Source organism: Pongo pygmaeus, chromosome 20 (genome assembly GCF_028885625.2).
Source record: "Pongo pygmaeus isolate AG05252 chromosome 20, NHGRI_mPonPyg2-v2.0_pri, whole genome shotgun sequence".
Classification (NCBI taxonomy): domain Eukaryota; kingdom Metazoa; phylum Chordata; class Mammalia; order Primates; family Hominidae; genus Pongo; species Pongo pygmaeus.
This window is the reverse complement of record NC_072393.2, coordinates 60,812,282-60,827,733: the sequence shown is the minus strand read 5'-3', so window position 1 is coordinate 60,827,733 and position 15,452 is coordinate 60,812,282. Positions and strand designations below refer to the sequence as shown.

The 15,452-nt window shown below is 59.5% G+C and overlaps 2 protein-coding genes across 22 annotated transcripts; one reads left to right on the top strand and one right to left on the bottom strand.

Moving 5' to 3' along the window:
- The first annotated feature begins 436 nt into the window (after positions 1-436).
- On the top strand, positions 437-2,474 carry LENG9 (leukocyte receptor cluster member 9). The gene has a single exon (XM_054461884.2). It carries the CDS (start codon positions 723-725, stop codon positions 2,118-2,120), a length of 1,398 nt encoding a protein of 465 aa, XP_054317859.2. The 5' UTR covers positions 437-722; the 3' UTR covers positions 2,121-2,474.
- LENG8 (leukocyte receptor cluster member 8) lies at positions 2,197-14,808 on the bottom strand. Of its 21 annotated transcripts, none has more exons than XM_054461870.2 (16): positions 14,675-14,808; positions 12,611-12,703; positions 11,729-11,903; positions 11,242-11,343; positions 10,323-10,433; positions 9,295-9,547; positions 8,886-9,027; positions 8,409-8,612; positions 7,733-8,011; positions 7,515-7,655; positions 7,061-7,346; positions 6,136-6,237; positions 5,982-6,050; positions 5,752-5,881; positions 5,463-5,670; positions 2,197-3,448 (listed from the first exon to the last, which is right to left on the bottom strand). In XM_054461870.2, the coding sequence occupies exons 2-16, from the start codon at positions 12,646-12,648 to the stop codon at positions 3,286-3,288; spliced, it is 2,403 nt and encodes an 800-aa protein (XP_054317845.1). In that variant the 5' UTR covers positions 12,649-12,703; positions 14,675-14,808; the 3' UTR covers positions 2,197-3,285. The 21 variants fall into 21 exon arrangements, with proteins under 21 accessions (XP_054317845.1, XP_054317846.1, XP_054317843.1 ...); XM_054461871.2 differs by having other exon boundaries at positions 8,886-9,024; XM_054461868.2 differs by having other exon boundaries at positions 14,671-14,804.
- Positions 14,809-15,452: the final 644 nt, after the last annotated feature.

The window sequence follows — 15,452 nt, the reverse complement described above, 5'->3', positions numbered from 1 at the left end:
ACGCATGTAAATCACCTAAAAAGGGGGGCGAAGCACACACGTAAATCACCCGGAAGGGGGCGGGACACATGTAAATCACTTGAGAAGGGGAGAGGCACACATGTAAATCACCTAAAAGGGGTAGGGCACTCGTAAATCACCAGGAAAGGGGCGGGGAATTACATGTAAATTACCCTGAAAGGAGCGGGAGCTCATGTAAATCACTTGGGAAAGGGAGAGGCATACATGAAAATCACCTAAAAGGGGCGGGGCACTCGTAAATCACTAGGAAAGGGGCGGGGCACTACATGTAAATCACCGGGAACGGGGCGGGGTACTACATGTAAATCACCTAAAGGGCGAGGCACACGTAATCATCCTGAAAGGGGCGGGGCATTACATGTAAATCACCCGGAAAGAGGCCGCACACATGAATCACCGGGAAAGGGGCGGGGCCAGGCGCCCAAGAGCTCCGGGAGACCGAGACGGCCGCAGCCTTTAGGCAGCTTGCTTTCCTGGCTCTGGGGGAGGGCGCAGCCGGCAAGTCCCAGAGCAGCGGTGTCTGGCTCTCCACGAAGGAGGGACTGGGCCAGAGTCCTCGCGAGAGCCCGCGGCGTGGTCCCCTGAGCTGGGCCGGAGCGCGGGCCGCTGACTGTCTGGTGAGGCTCGGTGCATCCAAGGGGAGCCGCCCTCCGTGCGGGGCGACCTGGTCTGCGCGGCGGGCGTGCCAGTTCCCCGCACCCATGTCAGCGGCCAGAGAGCCGGAGTTGCCGCAGGAAGCCCCCACCACGGAACCCGCGCCCCCGCCGGCCTGCCGCTTTTTCCTGGAAGGCCGCTGCCGCTTCGGCGCCCGCTGCCGCCAGCCCCACCCTGGGGCGCCGGCGCCGCCTGGCGGCGAGGCGCAGCCGGAGGCCGGGGCCAAGAAGCCGCCGCTGCGCACAGCCGCGGACGTCATCCAGCGCATCCGCTGGGACCCGCGCCTCGACCCCGCCGACTTCTCGGTGGGCTACGTCGACCGCTTTCTGGGCGTGCGCGAGGAGCCCTTCAGCGCCTTTTGCTGGGACCAGCCGCTGGCGGCGCTCGGGCCGGGCGTGCTGGCAGTGCCCCAGCACCGCGTACGCTTCTTCCGCTTCCGCGGCCGCCTTGTGTGGGACCGCGCCTCGCGCACCGACCTCGTCTTTGGCTCTGGCTCGGCGGCGGGACGCGGGCCCACCATCCTGGACGCACCGAACACCGAGGGCGCCCACAGGGCGGAGGATGCCGAGTGGACACTGGCGGGGACAGGTCAGGAGGCCCAGGCTGCCCCCAAGCGAGAGAGCACAAGGCCGCTCTGCACAGGGCACCAGGAACCAGGCGTGGAGGAACCCGGAGAGCTGGAGGCGGCCCAGGAGAGGGCGCTGGGCACAGCTGCTGTGACTGAGGGGGCACTGAAGCCAACAGCAGCCGCCAGGACCACATTGCTGGGGGGCAAGGAAGCACAGGCCCTGGGAGTCCCGGGGGGCTCCGCTGAGACAGAAGCCAAGTGGGGTCCTGGGGCCTGGCCCGAGGACAAAGGGGCCCGCCTTAGTATTGCAGCGCCTTGCCAACCGCGCCCCACACATTTTGTGGCCCTCATGGTGACCGAGACTGGGCTACAAGCAGAAGTGACCAAGGCCCAGGAATACCTGGTCCACGTGGCCCCACACTGCGCCAACTTCCTAGTGCCCACCCAGAACCTACACCTGACCCTGGCCCTGCTGCGACTGGCAGGCGCTGGGGAGGAGGCGGCTGCCATCGGAGCTCTGAGACGGGCCCTCTTGGCCCCGGGGCTAAATGCACCCCCTCGGCTGAGCTTTAGGAAGCTGGTCCTCCTGGGCCCGCATGTGCTCTGTGCCCCACCCTCTCCCACACTGGATGGCATGGCACAAGTGCTGAGCCAGAGGCTGGAAGCCGAGGGGCTGAGTACGCTACAGTCTCCAGGGCAGCTGCACCCCCACCTCACCGTGGCCAAGGTGCCCCATGGTTCCCAGGTGCACCTCCCCAAGCTGGAGTTCACCCTCAGCCAGGAAGTGGGGTGCCAGCCCCTGCAGACACTCTGGCTGTGCCGTATAGGGAGGACAGGGGGGCCTTTCCAGCCCCTGGCTGAGATCCCCCTGGAGTGACACCCCCAGACCTCTGAAGGAGACAATGGATGCAAACAGCCCACACAGGAAAGACAAAGCGGGAGCGTGCGCACTCTCTCTCTCTCTCTCTCTCTTTAATTTTGGTTTCTCTCAAGCTTCCAAATGGTGCTCAGTGCTCCAAGGAAAGGAAGGAAGGAAGGAAAGGGAGGGGAGAGGAGGGGAAGGGGAGGCAGAGGAGGAACATCTGGAAAAAAAGCAGCCTGACAGTCCAGCTGTTTGCAAACTCATAGCACATCCTCCAGTTACATGGCAGAAGAGGGAGGGAGGGAGGGCCAAAAAGAAAAGGGAGAGGAGGAAGAAAAGTAACTTAAATAAACACACACACAAAGAAAAGAGAAGGCAACATGACGTGAGCTGGTGATCCATGAAGGCAGGGAGGGAGGGGAACCATTTTACCTGTGCTGAACCAAGGGAGGAATGCGGAGAGGAGGGAGGGAAGGGAAAAAAAAATCAGAAGAAACATTGGGGATAGAGGGAGGAGGGGACACGGAGACAACTTTATACAACTTGAGACGAGGCGGCCCGGCCGGCGTGTCCTCAGTGCGGTGTGGCGGCGGAGGATCTGGTGCTGGTGGTGCTGGCACTTCAGGGTGGGGGGCCGAGGACGGGCACAGTCTCTAAGCAGCTCCCCTCACCCCAAACACGGAGGCCCCAAGGGGCTGGGAACAAGAGTCTGTGGCGAAGCAGGTGAGGCAGCGGGCGGTGGGCGGGCTTGCTGGGTGCCCCCGCCGCAGGCGGGCACGGGCTGGACGGCCTGTCTTCTTTCCACTGGCCCCCCGGCATGGGATGGGCCAGGGCGCCGGGTCGGGTACCGGAGTGCAAGCTCGAAAGAGAGAGAGAGAAAACACTGAGACAGCATTAGTGGAGTGAAAGGCGGACACAGATGAGCCTGCAGACCATGCCCCCAACCCTCCGCTGCCCATCCCCTCCTCCCCAATCCCATCCCTCTGAGGCAAAAAATAAAAACGTAGAAAAATCTCTGTACAGACTCCCCGGTGGGAAAACGGGGGCAGGGACGGTGGCTCTTCCTGGAGCCCACTCCCCACAAATAAATTTACAACCCAAGTCCACGGCTCAAAAACAGAATCCGAAAAGGCAGCGCTGGGGGCTGCAGCCCCTGCCCCCGCCCCTCCTCGCTGGGTGCTCAGAAGGCTGACAGCTGCGCCAGGCTGAGGCGGCAGTCGATGCTGGAGTTGTCCGGGCCCGTGTAGGCCAGGCCCAGGGGCTCTAGGAAGGCCCGGCAGGCGGCCTCGCCCTCGAAGGCCAGCTCGGCCTGCAGGTAGGAGACTGGCAGCGCAGGGCGGAAGCTATGGAGACAAGAGGAGAAGGTGATGAGGCGGGCGGGCGGGCGGGCAGGGGAGGGCCCCACGAGCGGGGAGGCCCCCCCATTCGGGTACCCACAGGATTTCCTCAGCACAGTGCCTGCTGGCTTCCCCACCCGCCTCCCAGCCTCCCCACCTCAGGGGCTCGGGGGGGCCCGGGGTGGGGTTAGTGGCCCCAGTCCCCAGCTGTGCCCCCCCTCGCCCTCACTTACCTGTGCAGGGGGCCAGGGAGGAGAGGGGACAGGAAGGGAAGGGCCCAGCGGGCTCCTCCGCTGGCTCAGGGGCAGGGGCCAGATGGAGGGAGCAGCACGCGGCAGGGGATGGGGATGGCAGGGCTGCCAGGGCCACCGTGGGGACCCAGCCCTTGCTGCTTCCCCTGCCCTGCATTGCAGTGTCTTTGGGAAGCCAGGCACAGGGGTGCCAGCTTAGCACTCACCACTACACACTTCCGGCTGCTGCTAAGAGACATTACTGACTGAGCATCTAGCACGAGCCAGGTCCTCAGAGCTCCCTGAACCCTCTTCCACAGGGTGCAGCCCTACCCTTTCCACACACACAGCAGGCCAAGGCACCGAGTGAGGGGCACTAAGTCCTATAACCCGCTTCTGCTCCAAAGCCAGAGCTTTCATGGAGGCCCTGGGATCAGAGCCCACTCCGTCTCCCAGTCTCAGCTGGCAGGGCAGGGTCAGCCTCCTTGGGGGGAAGGTGCTGACACAATGAGGTCAATGACAGACTAGGGCCCCACCCACGAGGGGCACTCATGGCTATGTTCCCAACCAAGGCCAATTAGGTATCAACAAGGACACTCGCCCAACCACACGCCCCTGTGTAGCACAGAAGCTTGAGAGCCACCATTCATGGGGCCCATCATGGCAGCAGACTAAGCAGCCTCCTGCCTCCCCTTCCTTCTAACTTCCCAAGCTGGTCATGGAGCTCTGTGCACGGAACCCCACATCCTCGTCTGCTCCTGTGACTCCTGCCCTGGCTCAGCCTCTCCCTGAAGTTGGCTTGACCCACACTAGATTCCAGAATAAGTCTCCTAACCTCCAGGCTGACAGTCCCTCCCTAGCTCCAAACTATGCTGTGACGATAACCTCACACGGAGGGGCCACCTGGCCAGGCACTCAGGGCCTCCATGCTGTGATGATAAGCTCACACGGAGGGCCACCTGGCCAGGCACTCAAGGCCTCTCCAGTCTACCGGTCGACCTCTTCGACCAGAATTCCTCCACCTTGGCAAGACTGAGCTCTAGGGCCCAATGGCAGTGGCAGGGCAGCATCCCTGGCCTCCACTCACTAGATGCCAAGAACATCCCCTTGCTGTGACAAACGAAAACCTCTCTTGACATTGCCCAATGTCGCCTGGGCACTTCAATCACCAGACAGAACCATGCGTCTAAACATCAGTCAAGCAACTCATCCCTACCCACAGCAAGCCAGGCGCAATGTCTAGTGAACGAAGGACACTGCAGGGGCATGGCCTGACCAGGGGCCTCTGGCACCGCGCCCAGTGTGGCCTCAACATAGGTGTCTCCCTAAGCGTTTCTGGTGCTCTCAAAGGAGCTGAGTGGGACTGGGCCTTGTCCTGTTAGACCAGAGGCTGTCTAGATGGTCTCTGTGGTGGGAGCACAGCGACAAGCTGAGAAAGCAGAGACCTCAGAGTTCTGAGGAAGCCCAGGGCAAGGAGTGAACTAGGGGGTCCAGGCAGGAGAGAACGGGAGGAAGAGACGCACAGACCGGGTGGAGAAGAGGCCCCAGAGGCAGTGAGCTGGGAACAGTGGGGAGAGGGGGAGGAGTGACCCAGAACACAGAGGTGACCAACAAGGAGAGCAAGAGGAACTGGAGAGGGGAGGGCTGAATGGAGAAAGATGATGGGGAAGGAAGGACCAGGACAAGGGTTGGGGACTGGGGGAGGCCTGCGGCCAGGAGCTGGTCTGAGGGGCGGTGTGAGGCGGAAGGATGGGAAGAGCAAGGGCAGAAGGGAGCTTGGCACCACATACGTTTTGATCATGGCCTTGAGGGCGACCTTGCGTTCCCGATCTGCAAACTTGTCCACGAGGTAGCCAGACATGCAGGGTGCGTGGCAGTAGAGCCGGAAAAAGCGGTGGTAGTTGCCCAGGGCCCAGGCTGTCCTTAATGCCAAGGCGTGGGCCACGCAAGGATCTGCCTTCAGTTCTCGTGTGAGGTATGCCAGCTCCGTGGTGATGTCTAGCACCGAGACAAAGAGGGTGAAGTCAGCAGGGCTCAAGCCTGGGTACCATGGCCTCCGTCCTGGGGACTGGGCCTCACCTCCCGAGTTCTTGGTGAAGATGTAATAGAGGATTCGGTAGGCAGTAAACTCGCCCACATTGCCAGGTAAGTTCTCAGCATACAGCGACTTGAGCTGCGTCTGGCACTGGTTAAACTCTTCATGGTCACCCTGGAAGGCAGAGGCACAGAGGGAGGAGAGCAGAGTGAGGGTGCTGAGGGCAGAACAGCAGCAGGAAAGGGGCTGGGGAGGCCCGCAGAGGCCAGCTCACCTTCTCCAAGGCGATCCGGGCATGGGTCTCGTACACCTCCACCGTGAACTCGGTGCGGATGCCCTGCACCTGGGGTGGCGGGGCGAGAACAAGAGTCACAAGCAGCGGGAGGCAGGACTGGCTGAGGCCAGGCCCCTCCCAGCGCGAGCCTCACCGTCAGATCCTGCCGGATCGACTTCATCTGCTCGCAGGCAAACGCATAGTCCTGCTTCTCTTTCCAGTGGGACTTGACCATGCACAGCGACTTTTTCAAAACCTGGAAAAGGGAACTGAATTAACACTAGGAGTACAACTCAGGTAGGGTGGCCAAGAGCTTCCACTTATTTGGTGGGAGAGTTGCAACATTTAAAAAAAAAAAAAGGCCAGGCGCAGTGGCTCACGCCTGTAATCCCAGCACTTTGGGAGGCCGAGGCGTGTGGATCATCTGAGGTCAGGAGTTTGAGACCAACCTGGCCAACATGGCAAAACCCTATCTCTACTAAAAATACAAAAATCAGCCAGGCGTAGTGGCGGATGCCTGTAATCCCAGCCACTAGGGAGGCTGAGGCAGGAGAATCGCTTGAAGCCAGGGAGCAGAGGCTGCGGTGAGCCAAGATCGCGCCATTGCACTCCAGCTTGGGCGACAGAGCAAGATTCTCTTCCAAAAAAAGAAAAAAAAACCCACAAGACATGGGTTAAGAGTGGCCACCTCCACACCCATTTCCCTATAAGCACATGGCTGTTCACGTGTTCTGCAGAACAGTGACTACGCCCAACACTGGAAGCACAGCCCCACATGCCCCACAGACCACGGGCCTGGAAGAAGGCTTTATGCTCCGTGTCACCTAAGCCAGGGACCACGGCCCAGAGGTCAAGCGATTCGCCGGCCAAGCTGCACACCCGCCACGCAGGGCTCCAGGGCAGCAGTGTGCCTTTGCGCTCTTCTCAGAACGCCGACCAGCCGAGGCGTCTCTGGCCGAGCTTCCCCTGCCATACCAGAGTCCCCGTGTGGCCTCTACCACCCTCCTCTCTGGGTCGGCTCCCCCAAGTCCTGAGCCAGCACGGCCTCACAGAGCAGAACTGCCCTGCCGGGCACTTACTGCCACAGGGCGCACGGTGGACGGGTCGGGGGCACAGGTGAGGCGCAGGTAGTGCTTGGTGATGTCAGGGCAGGTGCCCACGATCTGCAGCTCCTGCCAGTCAGGGTCAGCCCCGCTGCTCTCCAGGCTGCTCATCTGCAGCACCAGGGGCTCGAGGCGCAGGCGGCGGGAGTGACCGTGCTGGAAGCGGGCTGCCCGCTTCTGCTTCTTCAGCTCTCGCTCCGGGTCCTCACACTCCAGCGCCGCCATCTTCTTTCGACTGCGCTTAGTGGGAGCCAGATCGTGCCTAGGAAGGGATGAGGGGCCATGAGCGGGACAGGTGTCTCCAGCCACCCTTCAGCCTCGCCTCTTTGGCAGCTGGCTGTCCACCTGTCTGGCCCTCTTCCTCCTTCTCCCATGGGTCCCCAGTACCCTCCTCCACCCTGGCCCGTGTCTCAAGCCCTCACAGTCTCACCTCTTCCCACGCTGCGCCCTGCCTCGGCCCCGATCCATATGGGCCCCTCGACCGCCCCGGCCCTTAGGGGGCGGGTTCCTGCGGCCCACAGGGTGACACTCATTCCCTGAGTAGGAACTGTCGGAGTCTGAGTGGGAATCACTGCAGGAAGAAGCAGGAGGGTCAGGCCTGAAACGCCTCCCCCGCCCACACACAACCCCAGCCGGGAGCCTCAGTACCTTCTGCGGAAGTGGCGCGTCGGGGACCTGGAGGAGGAGCGGGAGCGGGAGTCTGTGCTGGAAGAAGAGCTGTTGTCCTTCATGAAGACGTTGCGGTTGCCAAACTTGGTGAAGCTGTTGCCCCGGGCTCGACCAGCACCCCCGGCCCCGGGCGTCCCTCGCTGGGACGGGGCACCCCCGCCCCTTGTCGCCGAGCCTGCCCCTCTAGGAGGGTGAAGGCTGCTAGCGGCCTCCCACCGCTTCTTCTTAGGGCTCTCAGCCACAGGCTCCCGGGTCAGCCTGAGAATACAGCAGCGCAGGGCGTCACCAACCCCGCCAGACACCAGCAGGACGGCCAACACCACCTCCCTCAATGTACCGACCCACCTCCAAAAGGAAAGGCACTTACCAGGCGGCTCAGCTATTACAGTGCAGAAATGAGATGCAAACCCAGGCTTTCCGTGTCCAGAGGGTGCGCTTAACCACTGAGCAACGCACACCTCTCCGGCATCCATGGTCCCCACCCCACCCCACCGGCTTCCCTCCAACCAGGACTTCATTCCCCCAGGATCCAACTTTCCGGTTCATTTCTCTTTGGAGCTCCTGGTACCTGGGACCCCCAACTCTCCTACCTCCATACCCAGCCCATGCCTCTCACAGCACCACCCTCCCACCTATGTTCCCCACCCAGACTAACCCCGGCAAGGGCTCCCGGCTCCAGTCAATGGTATAGGCCGAGCCGTCCTGCAGCCGCGCCTGCAGCACCTCCTTGAGCAGCTTTTCCGTGCGGTCCTTGTCCTCCTCCGACTCACAGGCGGTGAAGCAGCGCTCCACGTACTCTTTCATGTCCTGGGGCCAGTCATCGGGTTTCCCAGACAGGTTCCCCCGGGCAGAGGACCCGCTGCGGGAGGACAGATGAGGGGCTCAGCTGGAGAGGATCCCAAACTCAAAAGACCATCCCCACCACCACTCTGAGCTGACACACAGCGGGACACAGTCCCCATGTTTTCCTTCTGTCTCCTTCAGTGCTCACAGCAACCCCCAAGGGAGGGTCCTTCTGCCCTTTTCAGAGGCGCACACTGAGGCTCAGGGTGGGCAGCTGGCCAGTGGGACTGGACCACAGACGCTGAGTGCAGAGTGTGGGGCTGCGACGGGGCAAGGGGGCAGACGTCACCTGTGGTTCTGAGCTTTCTCAGGGTTGGGCTGGGGGCCAAAGCCGCTGTGCTGGCCCTCTGCGTTGGAGCCAAAGCTCTGGGTGGTGACAGCAAAGGGTCGCTTCTGGATGTTGAACTTGAGACCTCCAGTCCCAGGGGCTGCTGTGAGGGCAGCGAAAGCTATGGTTAGGCCCTTCCCCAGCACATCCAGGGGTCCCCAGGGGACGGGAGGAAGTGGAAATGCAGGGAGGAGCAGTCAGGTTCTAGAGGAGGGCTCCAGCACACACGCGCCTGGTCCAGAGCAGCCCCACCCCCAGCCTGGCGATCACAACACCCAGAAACAAGGAGCAGTACACACCATGGGCCTCACACCCAGGAGCTCTATGAGGGCCCAACCGCTCGGACCTCCACGTAGCTCTGCCAACTTACGCTTCATGCGGTTCCACAGCTGTTGGCCCTTCTTGGGCTTGGGAGGTTCAGTGTAGGTGTGTGGCCCATAGGCCTGGCCCGTGGCGGGCCCCGCCTGGCTGTGCTGTGTGGCTGGAGCTGTCCCAGGCTGAGGGCCACTGTTCAGCGTGTGAGCCCCATGCGGGGGATTTGAGGGCTGAGGGGGCTGAGCCGACGGCAGCTGCTGAGGGGCAGCCTGGTAGGACATGCTCTCATCCATGCCGGGGACTGGGGGCTGCAGAAGGAAGCAGGCGCTGAGCACAGGAGGCAGATTCTGAGGCTGGCTAGTGGCACTTAGCCCTCACTGTGAGGACACGGTGGTCACAGCACTCAGCACTCAACTCTCCCGTGACCTTCCCAAATGTGCTCATTTGAGTCCTCAGTAACTCCCTGAGGTTAACATCTGTTAACAACCCTTTTCACAGCTGACAAGGCTCCAGCTCAGAGACTAAGCAACTTCCCAGGGCCCTAAGCTATGAAGCGGCAGCTGGCAGCGTTTCAATGCTGGAGTAACAGCCACCGACAACACACCCACTCCAGCGCTACCATCTGAGCACAAGACACACATGAGCACACACACTCATGGAGCCCGAGGATGAGGCTACCACCCTCCCCGCTTTCGAGAGCTGACTGAGATGCATAAGTAATTACACCAGGGGTGGGACAGCTGGGATTCAAACCCAGGTCTACCTGCCTCCTATGCACTAGCCCGGCCATTCCTCCAAGCTGCACCTTAAATGCAAAACCCAACCCGTGTGTGCACGCCTGTGGGTGACCATGCTAGGGAAAAAGATGAGATGTCTTTCAGCATCTCAGCCCTGGCCTTGGCTCAGCCTTAAACCCACCCTAGGTTCAAACACTATGCTTTGTCCTCCTAATTTTCAGGTCAGGAGTTGCTTGGAAGAAAAAAAGCAGCTTAAGGAGCACAAGCCATTCCTCATTGACAGCTCATTCAAAAATCTACATTTCCTCTGCTTGAGCGGGGTATGGTAGCTGGGCTAGGATGTTACCTGGTTCAGAGTCCCTTGGTGTTGGGGTGCGGATGGCTGCTGGGGTGTGGCTGAGCCATAGGAGCCGGCCATCCCATACTGGGAAGGGGAGCCATAGCTCTGGTACATGCTCTGCAAAGGCGCAGGGAGGGAGGGTTTAGTGGGAGGCCTACCCTTTCCGCTTCCCCAGCCTGCTCAGGAACTACCCCAGCCATGGCCCTCTACCAATTCCTCACCCCTTTCTCTCTACACTATATTAATGCACCACATCCTCTCATATATTAAGAAAAGAAAAACCTCTATCAGTCCCACATCTCACTTAGCTAGTTCTCAGAAGAATATAATCAACAATACTGAGTGCCAACTCTTCTAAGCACTACGACAGCACAATAAAAAGGAAAACCCATGCTGTAATGAAGCTTGTGCTGGAATTACATGCCCAGCTGGAGACGTCGACATGTAATATATCCAGCAATAAGGATCATGAAACAATAAGATGGCAAAGAAAGGGAGAGGGACAGGCTGCAGGGCAGGAATGCTACTTTCCATCAGTGTGTCAGGTAGAGGCTCTCTGAAGGCAGCATCTGAGCAGAGACCTCCAAGAGGCGGCAACACAGGCAGCACTGCAGCCAGGGCACAGAGAGAGCGGGCCTGACGCGTGCGGGCATCAAGGAGGTCTCTGCTTTGATGGCCATAGCAGAATGAGCATGAGGAGAGAAGGGACCAGAACCGGGTATGTAGGACCTTGTGGCTCATGGCGGGGACCTAGGAATTTACCTCCTGGGCAAGTTAGAGGGTTTCTGAGCAGTTATCACTGCGGATCTCCAGTCCATCCACCACCCGGCCCCATCCCGTCAGACTCCACCTCGCCCCGCCCCAGCCCGCCCCGTCCCAGCAGACTCCACCTCGCCCCGCCCCGCCCCGCCGGCTGGGCACTCACCATGGGATAGTAGTAGCTGTAGGGGTAGGCATAGTTGTACTGCTGGTACCACTGGTAGTACTGCTGCTGCTGCAAAGCTGAGGCTTCTGCCTGGGACACGTACTGTGGAAACAGAGAGGCACATGTGCCGTCAGCAGCCCAAATCCACAGGTACACGGCCCCCAAAGGGCAAGCCTGTTGACTGGTGGCCAATTGCCAAGGGATGAAACTGGGTCCATGTATCTGCAAAGTGAGCCACTGTCTCCACCATGAGACTCACGCACGTTAGAGACCAGGGGCACGGGCATGGCCTCCCTCTTCAGAACCACATCACACCCTAGATTCCTCAAGGAAACAGAACTTTTCCCTGTTCAGATTTACATACCCTGGAATGTCTTTTTATGCTTCCCCTCAGAGCACCCCGTCTGAATGATACAAGAGGACGCCAGACTGTGTCCCTCCCACAACCTCTGGCTCAGGGTACCGCAGCCCCATGCGGCCTTGTCACCTGTGCGCTGGCCACAGGCCCATTGCTGCTGGACTTCGCAGAGCTGCCGGCAGCTCCTGACTTGCTGATGCTGGCCAGGGCCTGGCGGGCCTTCTCCCACTCGGGGTTCTCGTGCATCGGTGTCTCCATGCCATTCTCTCGGCCTGCCCCAGCCACCATGCTGTACTGAGAAGACCTGCAGAGAGAGAGGACATCAAGTCACACCTGTTCTCCCCACTGTACACACGTGGGCAAGTTGGGAGGCAAATTCCAGCCCCTGGATCCCATATCTAACTGTTACTACCAATCTAAGCCTAAGTTTTCTAATCTGTACTATGCTGATAAAGGGTTTCTGCTTCAGAGTCTGCTGGGAGGGATAAATGAGATCACCTACTTAAGGTACTTATCCCAGAGCCTGGCACACAGCAGTTGTTAAAACCAAACAAATAAACAATTAACAGAACCCACAGAACTGAACACAGGCCCTGACACCTCCTAGGGCTATGTCTTTCATGAATCAATGAATTCTGTCTGACATCACCCCAGTCGGCAGGTTATCACACTATTTTGAGAAAAAATAAGGAATCAGCAGAAAAACAAATAAATGACTGTGTATTGAGTGTTGGGAACCTGCCTCCTAATTACATTTGCTTGAATGAATCATCACAATTCTGCAAAGCAAGCGCTGTACTGTGAAAAATGAAAGCTCAGAGAGGTGAAGGCTTGCCCCTCTCCACACCACAACCAAATGCTTCCCTGTGTTTGCCTCACCACCACCCCCACCCACAGGGATTGTGGCATCACTTCCCCTAAGGCCACGGGAGGTCCCACCCCAGAGGACAGCACTGGGTCTTGCTTCCTCTTTCCCTCCCGACTGGCCTCCGTCCCTCTCGCCTCACTAACCAATCTGTGCTACGTTGATCACCCACGTTGGCCGCCATCTGGACCTTGGGGTATAAGGGGTGGACCTCGGGAGCCAGACTGCTTTTTCACTGTCTATGAGAAAAAGAATGAGTTAGGGAAACTTAAGGGGGAGCTAAAAACATGTCACAAAGTGGTGAAGAAAAGTAGATGGACTCACGAGAAGCCAGGCAGAAAAGGGGAGGCTGACAGAGAAGCCACTGGGATCAAGGATCTGAAGAGTTCTGGGTGTGGACTAAAAAGGCTGGAGTATCAGGGGAAGCCCCTGGCCCCTTTGCAGAGCTCCAGGTGGAAAACCAAGGATTTGGAAACAGGGAAGCCAGAACAGACTTCCCAAAGGGAAGAAGGGTCTGAAATCCATGTGAGCAAAGAGAGGGTGTGATGAAAGGTCCAGAGGGTAGGGGTGCTGCCATCAAGGGGAAAAGGTCTAAAAAAAATTCTAGGGGCCAGGCGCGGTGACTCACGCCTGTAATCCCAGCACTTTGAGAGGCCAAGGCGGGCGGGTCACCTGAGGTCGGGAGATCGAGACCAGCCTAACCAACATGGAGTAACCCCATCTCTACTAAAAATACAAAATTAGCCGGGCATGGTGGCATATGCCTGTAATCCCAGCTACTCGGGAGGCCGAGGCAGGAGAATCGCTTGAACACAGGAGGCAGAGGGCAGTGAGCTGAGACTGTGCCATTGCTCTCCAGCCTGGGCAACAAGAGTGAAACTCTGTCTCAAAAAAAAAAAAGAATTCTAGGGAATACGGGTTGTGAAAGGAACCTGAACCAAGAGGATGGATGCTACAATGAAAAGAGTCTGAGGGAACCCTTAAGGCTGAGAGGGTAGAAAGGTTTCCGAGAACTCTGTGAAAAGGGAGGCCTTTCAGGGAGCATCGAGGGGGCTGGAAGAATACTGGAGAAGAAAATGTTGAGAGGAAAAAGGGATTTTCCGGAAGTTACCCCTGGAAGCAAGTAGTCGTTGAGCGTTCCTGAGAATGCCAACGTGAACCCCAACGTGAAGAAATGGGTTCTTAGCACTGATTTCAAAAAGGTCTCCGAAGGGCAGTAAAGAGACCTACGTGGGAGTCCTCAGTGGGACTACCCCTGCCTGCTTCCACAGGAGGCTCCCGGAAGCAGGGGTAGGGCTGGGAGAGAAAAGGGATCACCTTGGTTGGGTGTCTGGACGTAAAGCTTTGGGAATGCCAAAGAAGACCCAAAACATGTTCAACTAATTAAGAGTGGGGTAGAGAGAACTGGAAGAACAGGGGAGTGTCTCCGGAGGAAGGATTTAGAAGCCTAAACTCCCGAGAGAGAATACCTGATAAGTAGGATAATTAATCCCGCAGGAGAACCGGAATTCTCACAAGTTGACGGGATAGGAACGGGAGTCTGGAGCTGGGGAAAAGCCCTAGAAACGCTAGAAACGCAAAGGCTTAACTTAAACAGGACACAGGGCGTGGGTGGAGACGAGGGATCGTGGCGGGGACACAGGAAGAGGAGCTCCAGGGCAGAAGGGAGATTAGAGATAAGATCAGGAGTTGGGGGCTGGAGAGAGGACTCCCGGACTGGTCTCAAGAACAGGGACAGGCACCAGACGCGAGGCCTGAGGTCCCGGGAGCACCTGGCCGTCCCGCAGGCTGGGCGAAGGCAAAGGAGGACGCCGGGTGGAGGAGGCCGCCCGGATCCCCACGACTAGCCACGGAGCCACTGCCCAGGCCGCGCCTGCGCACCACGCCCCAGAAAGACGCGCTGGAGCCGCCGGTCGCCCGGGGCAACACCCGGTCAACGGCGAGTGAGGGGCGCCCCGGGGCCCCGAGAACTCCGAGGGAGACGGACGCAGAGTAGAAGACGACGGCGCACGCGCGCTAGAGCCCGAACACGCGCAACCAGGCCCGGTGCGCAGGCGCAGTGGCTGCCCCTGCCCCGCCACACCCTGTCGACGCTCGCGCGCGGCGTCTGCTGCTGCGACGGCCGAGAAGGCCTCAGGGCTCGCGGGGCGCAAGACCGAAAGGAGATGCTATCCCCGCCAGCCTGCTCGCCCGCCGCTCCCCTTACCAACCAGGACCCTTCGCTGCAGGGACAGGCCAACAACCACCCAGGCGATTAGCAACACGGCCACGACACCGCTCGGCCACCCGGCTGGCTCTGGTCTTCTTTAGCTTCGACGTCCTGACCGCGGCGTCCTGACGTCACGCGGCGGCCTTGCACCGCCTCCCTCGGCCCTGCACAGCCAATGAACGCCACGAGCTACGCTTGAGCCCGCCCTCCTGCCCACGCACTTACGCATGAGCGATTTAAGGCAGGCCGGAAGTCTGGGTGGGGACGGTGGCCCCGAGGGGACAAGCGTGGCCGCATTAGCTCTTTGTGCCTCCCACGCAGCCTTATTTTTTTGTTGTTGTTTTCTTGTTGTTGTTGTTGTTCTCGGAGACGGAGTCTTGCTCTTGCTCTGTCGTCGCCCACGATAGAGTAAAGTGGCGTGATCTCTGCTCACTGCAACCTCCGCCTCCCGGGTTCAAACAATTCTGCCTCAGCCTCCGGAGTAGCTGGGATTACAGGCGCGCGCCACTATGCCCGGCTAATTTTTGTGTTTTTAGTAGAGACGGGGTTTCACGATGTTGGCCAGGCTGGTCTCGAACTCCTGACCTCGTGATCCCTCCGTCTCGGCTTCCCAGGGTGCTGGGATTACGGGCGTGAGCCACCGTGCCCGGCCGCAGCCTTGTTTTGACTGAGTCAGTGGGAGCCTTTACTGTTCCTAAATGTAAACTGGCGTGACAGGAGTTCCGGGATTGTCCACAGCACGGTGATGTGGAAACCCTGGGGAGAGAATGATAAAGTTA

What these genes read in the sequence shown, in the direction of transcription:
- LENG8 (XM_054461864.2), bottom strand. Translation starts at nt 12,648, where the DNA reads ATGGCGGCCAACGTGGGTGATCAACGTAGCACAGATTG. An exon ending in ACAGCTACTACTATCCCATG is followed by an intron (nt 10,434 to 11,241) that starts GTGAGTGCCCAG and finishes GCGCCTTTGCAG; the next exon opens with AGCATGTACCAGAGCTATGG. An exon ending in AGGGCGCAGCGTGGGAAGAG is followed by an intron (nt 7,347 to 7,514) that starts GTGAGACTGTGA and finishes ATCCCTTCCTAG; the next exon opens with GCACGATCTGGCTCCCACTA.
- LENG9 (XM_054461884.2), top strand. Translation starts at nt 723, where the DNA reads ATGTCAGCGGCCAGAGAGCCGGAGTTGCCGCAGGAAGCCCCCACCACG.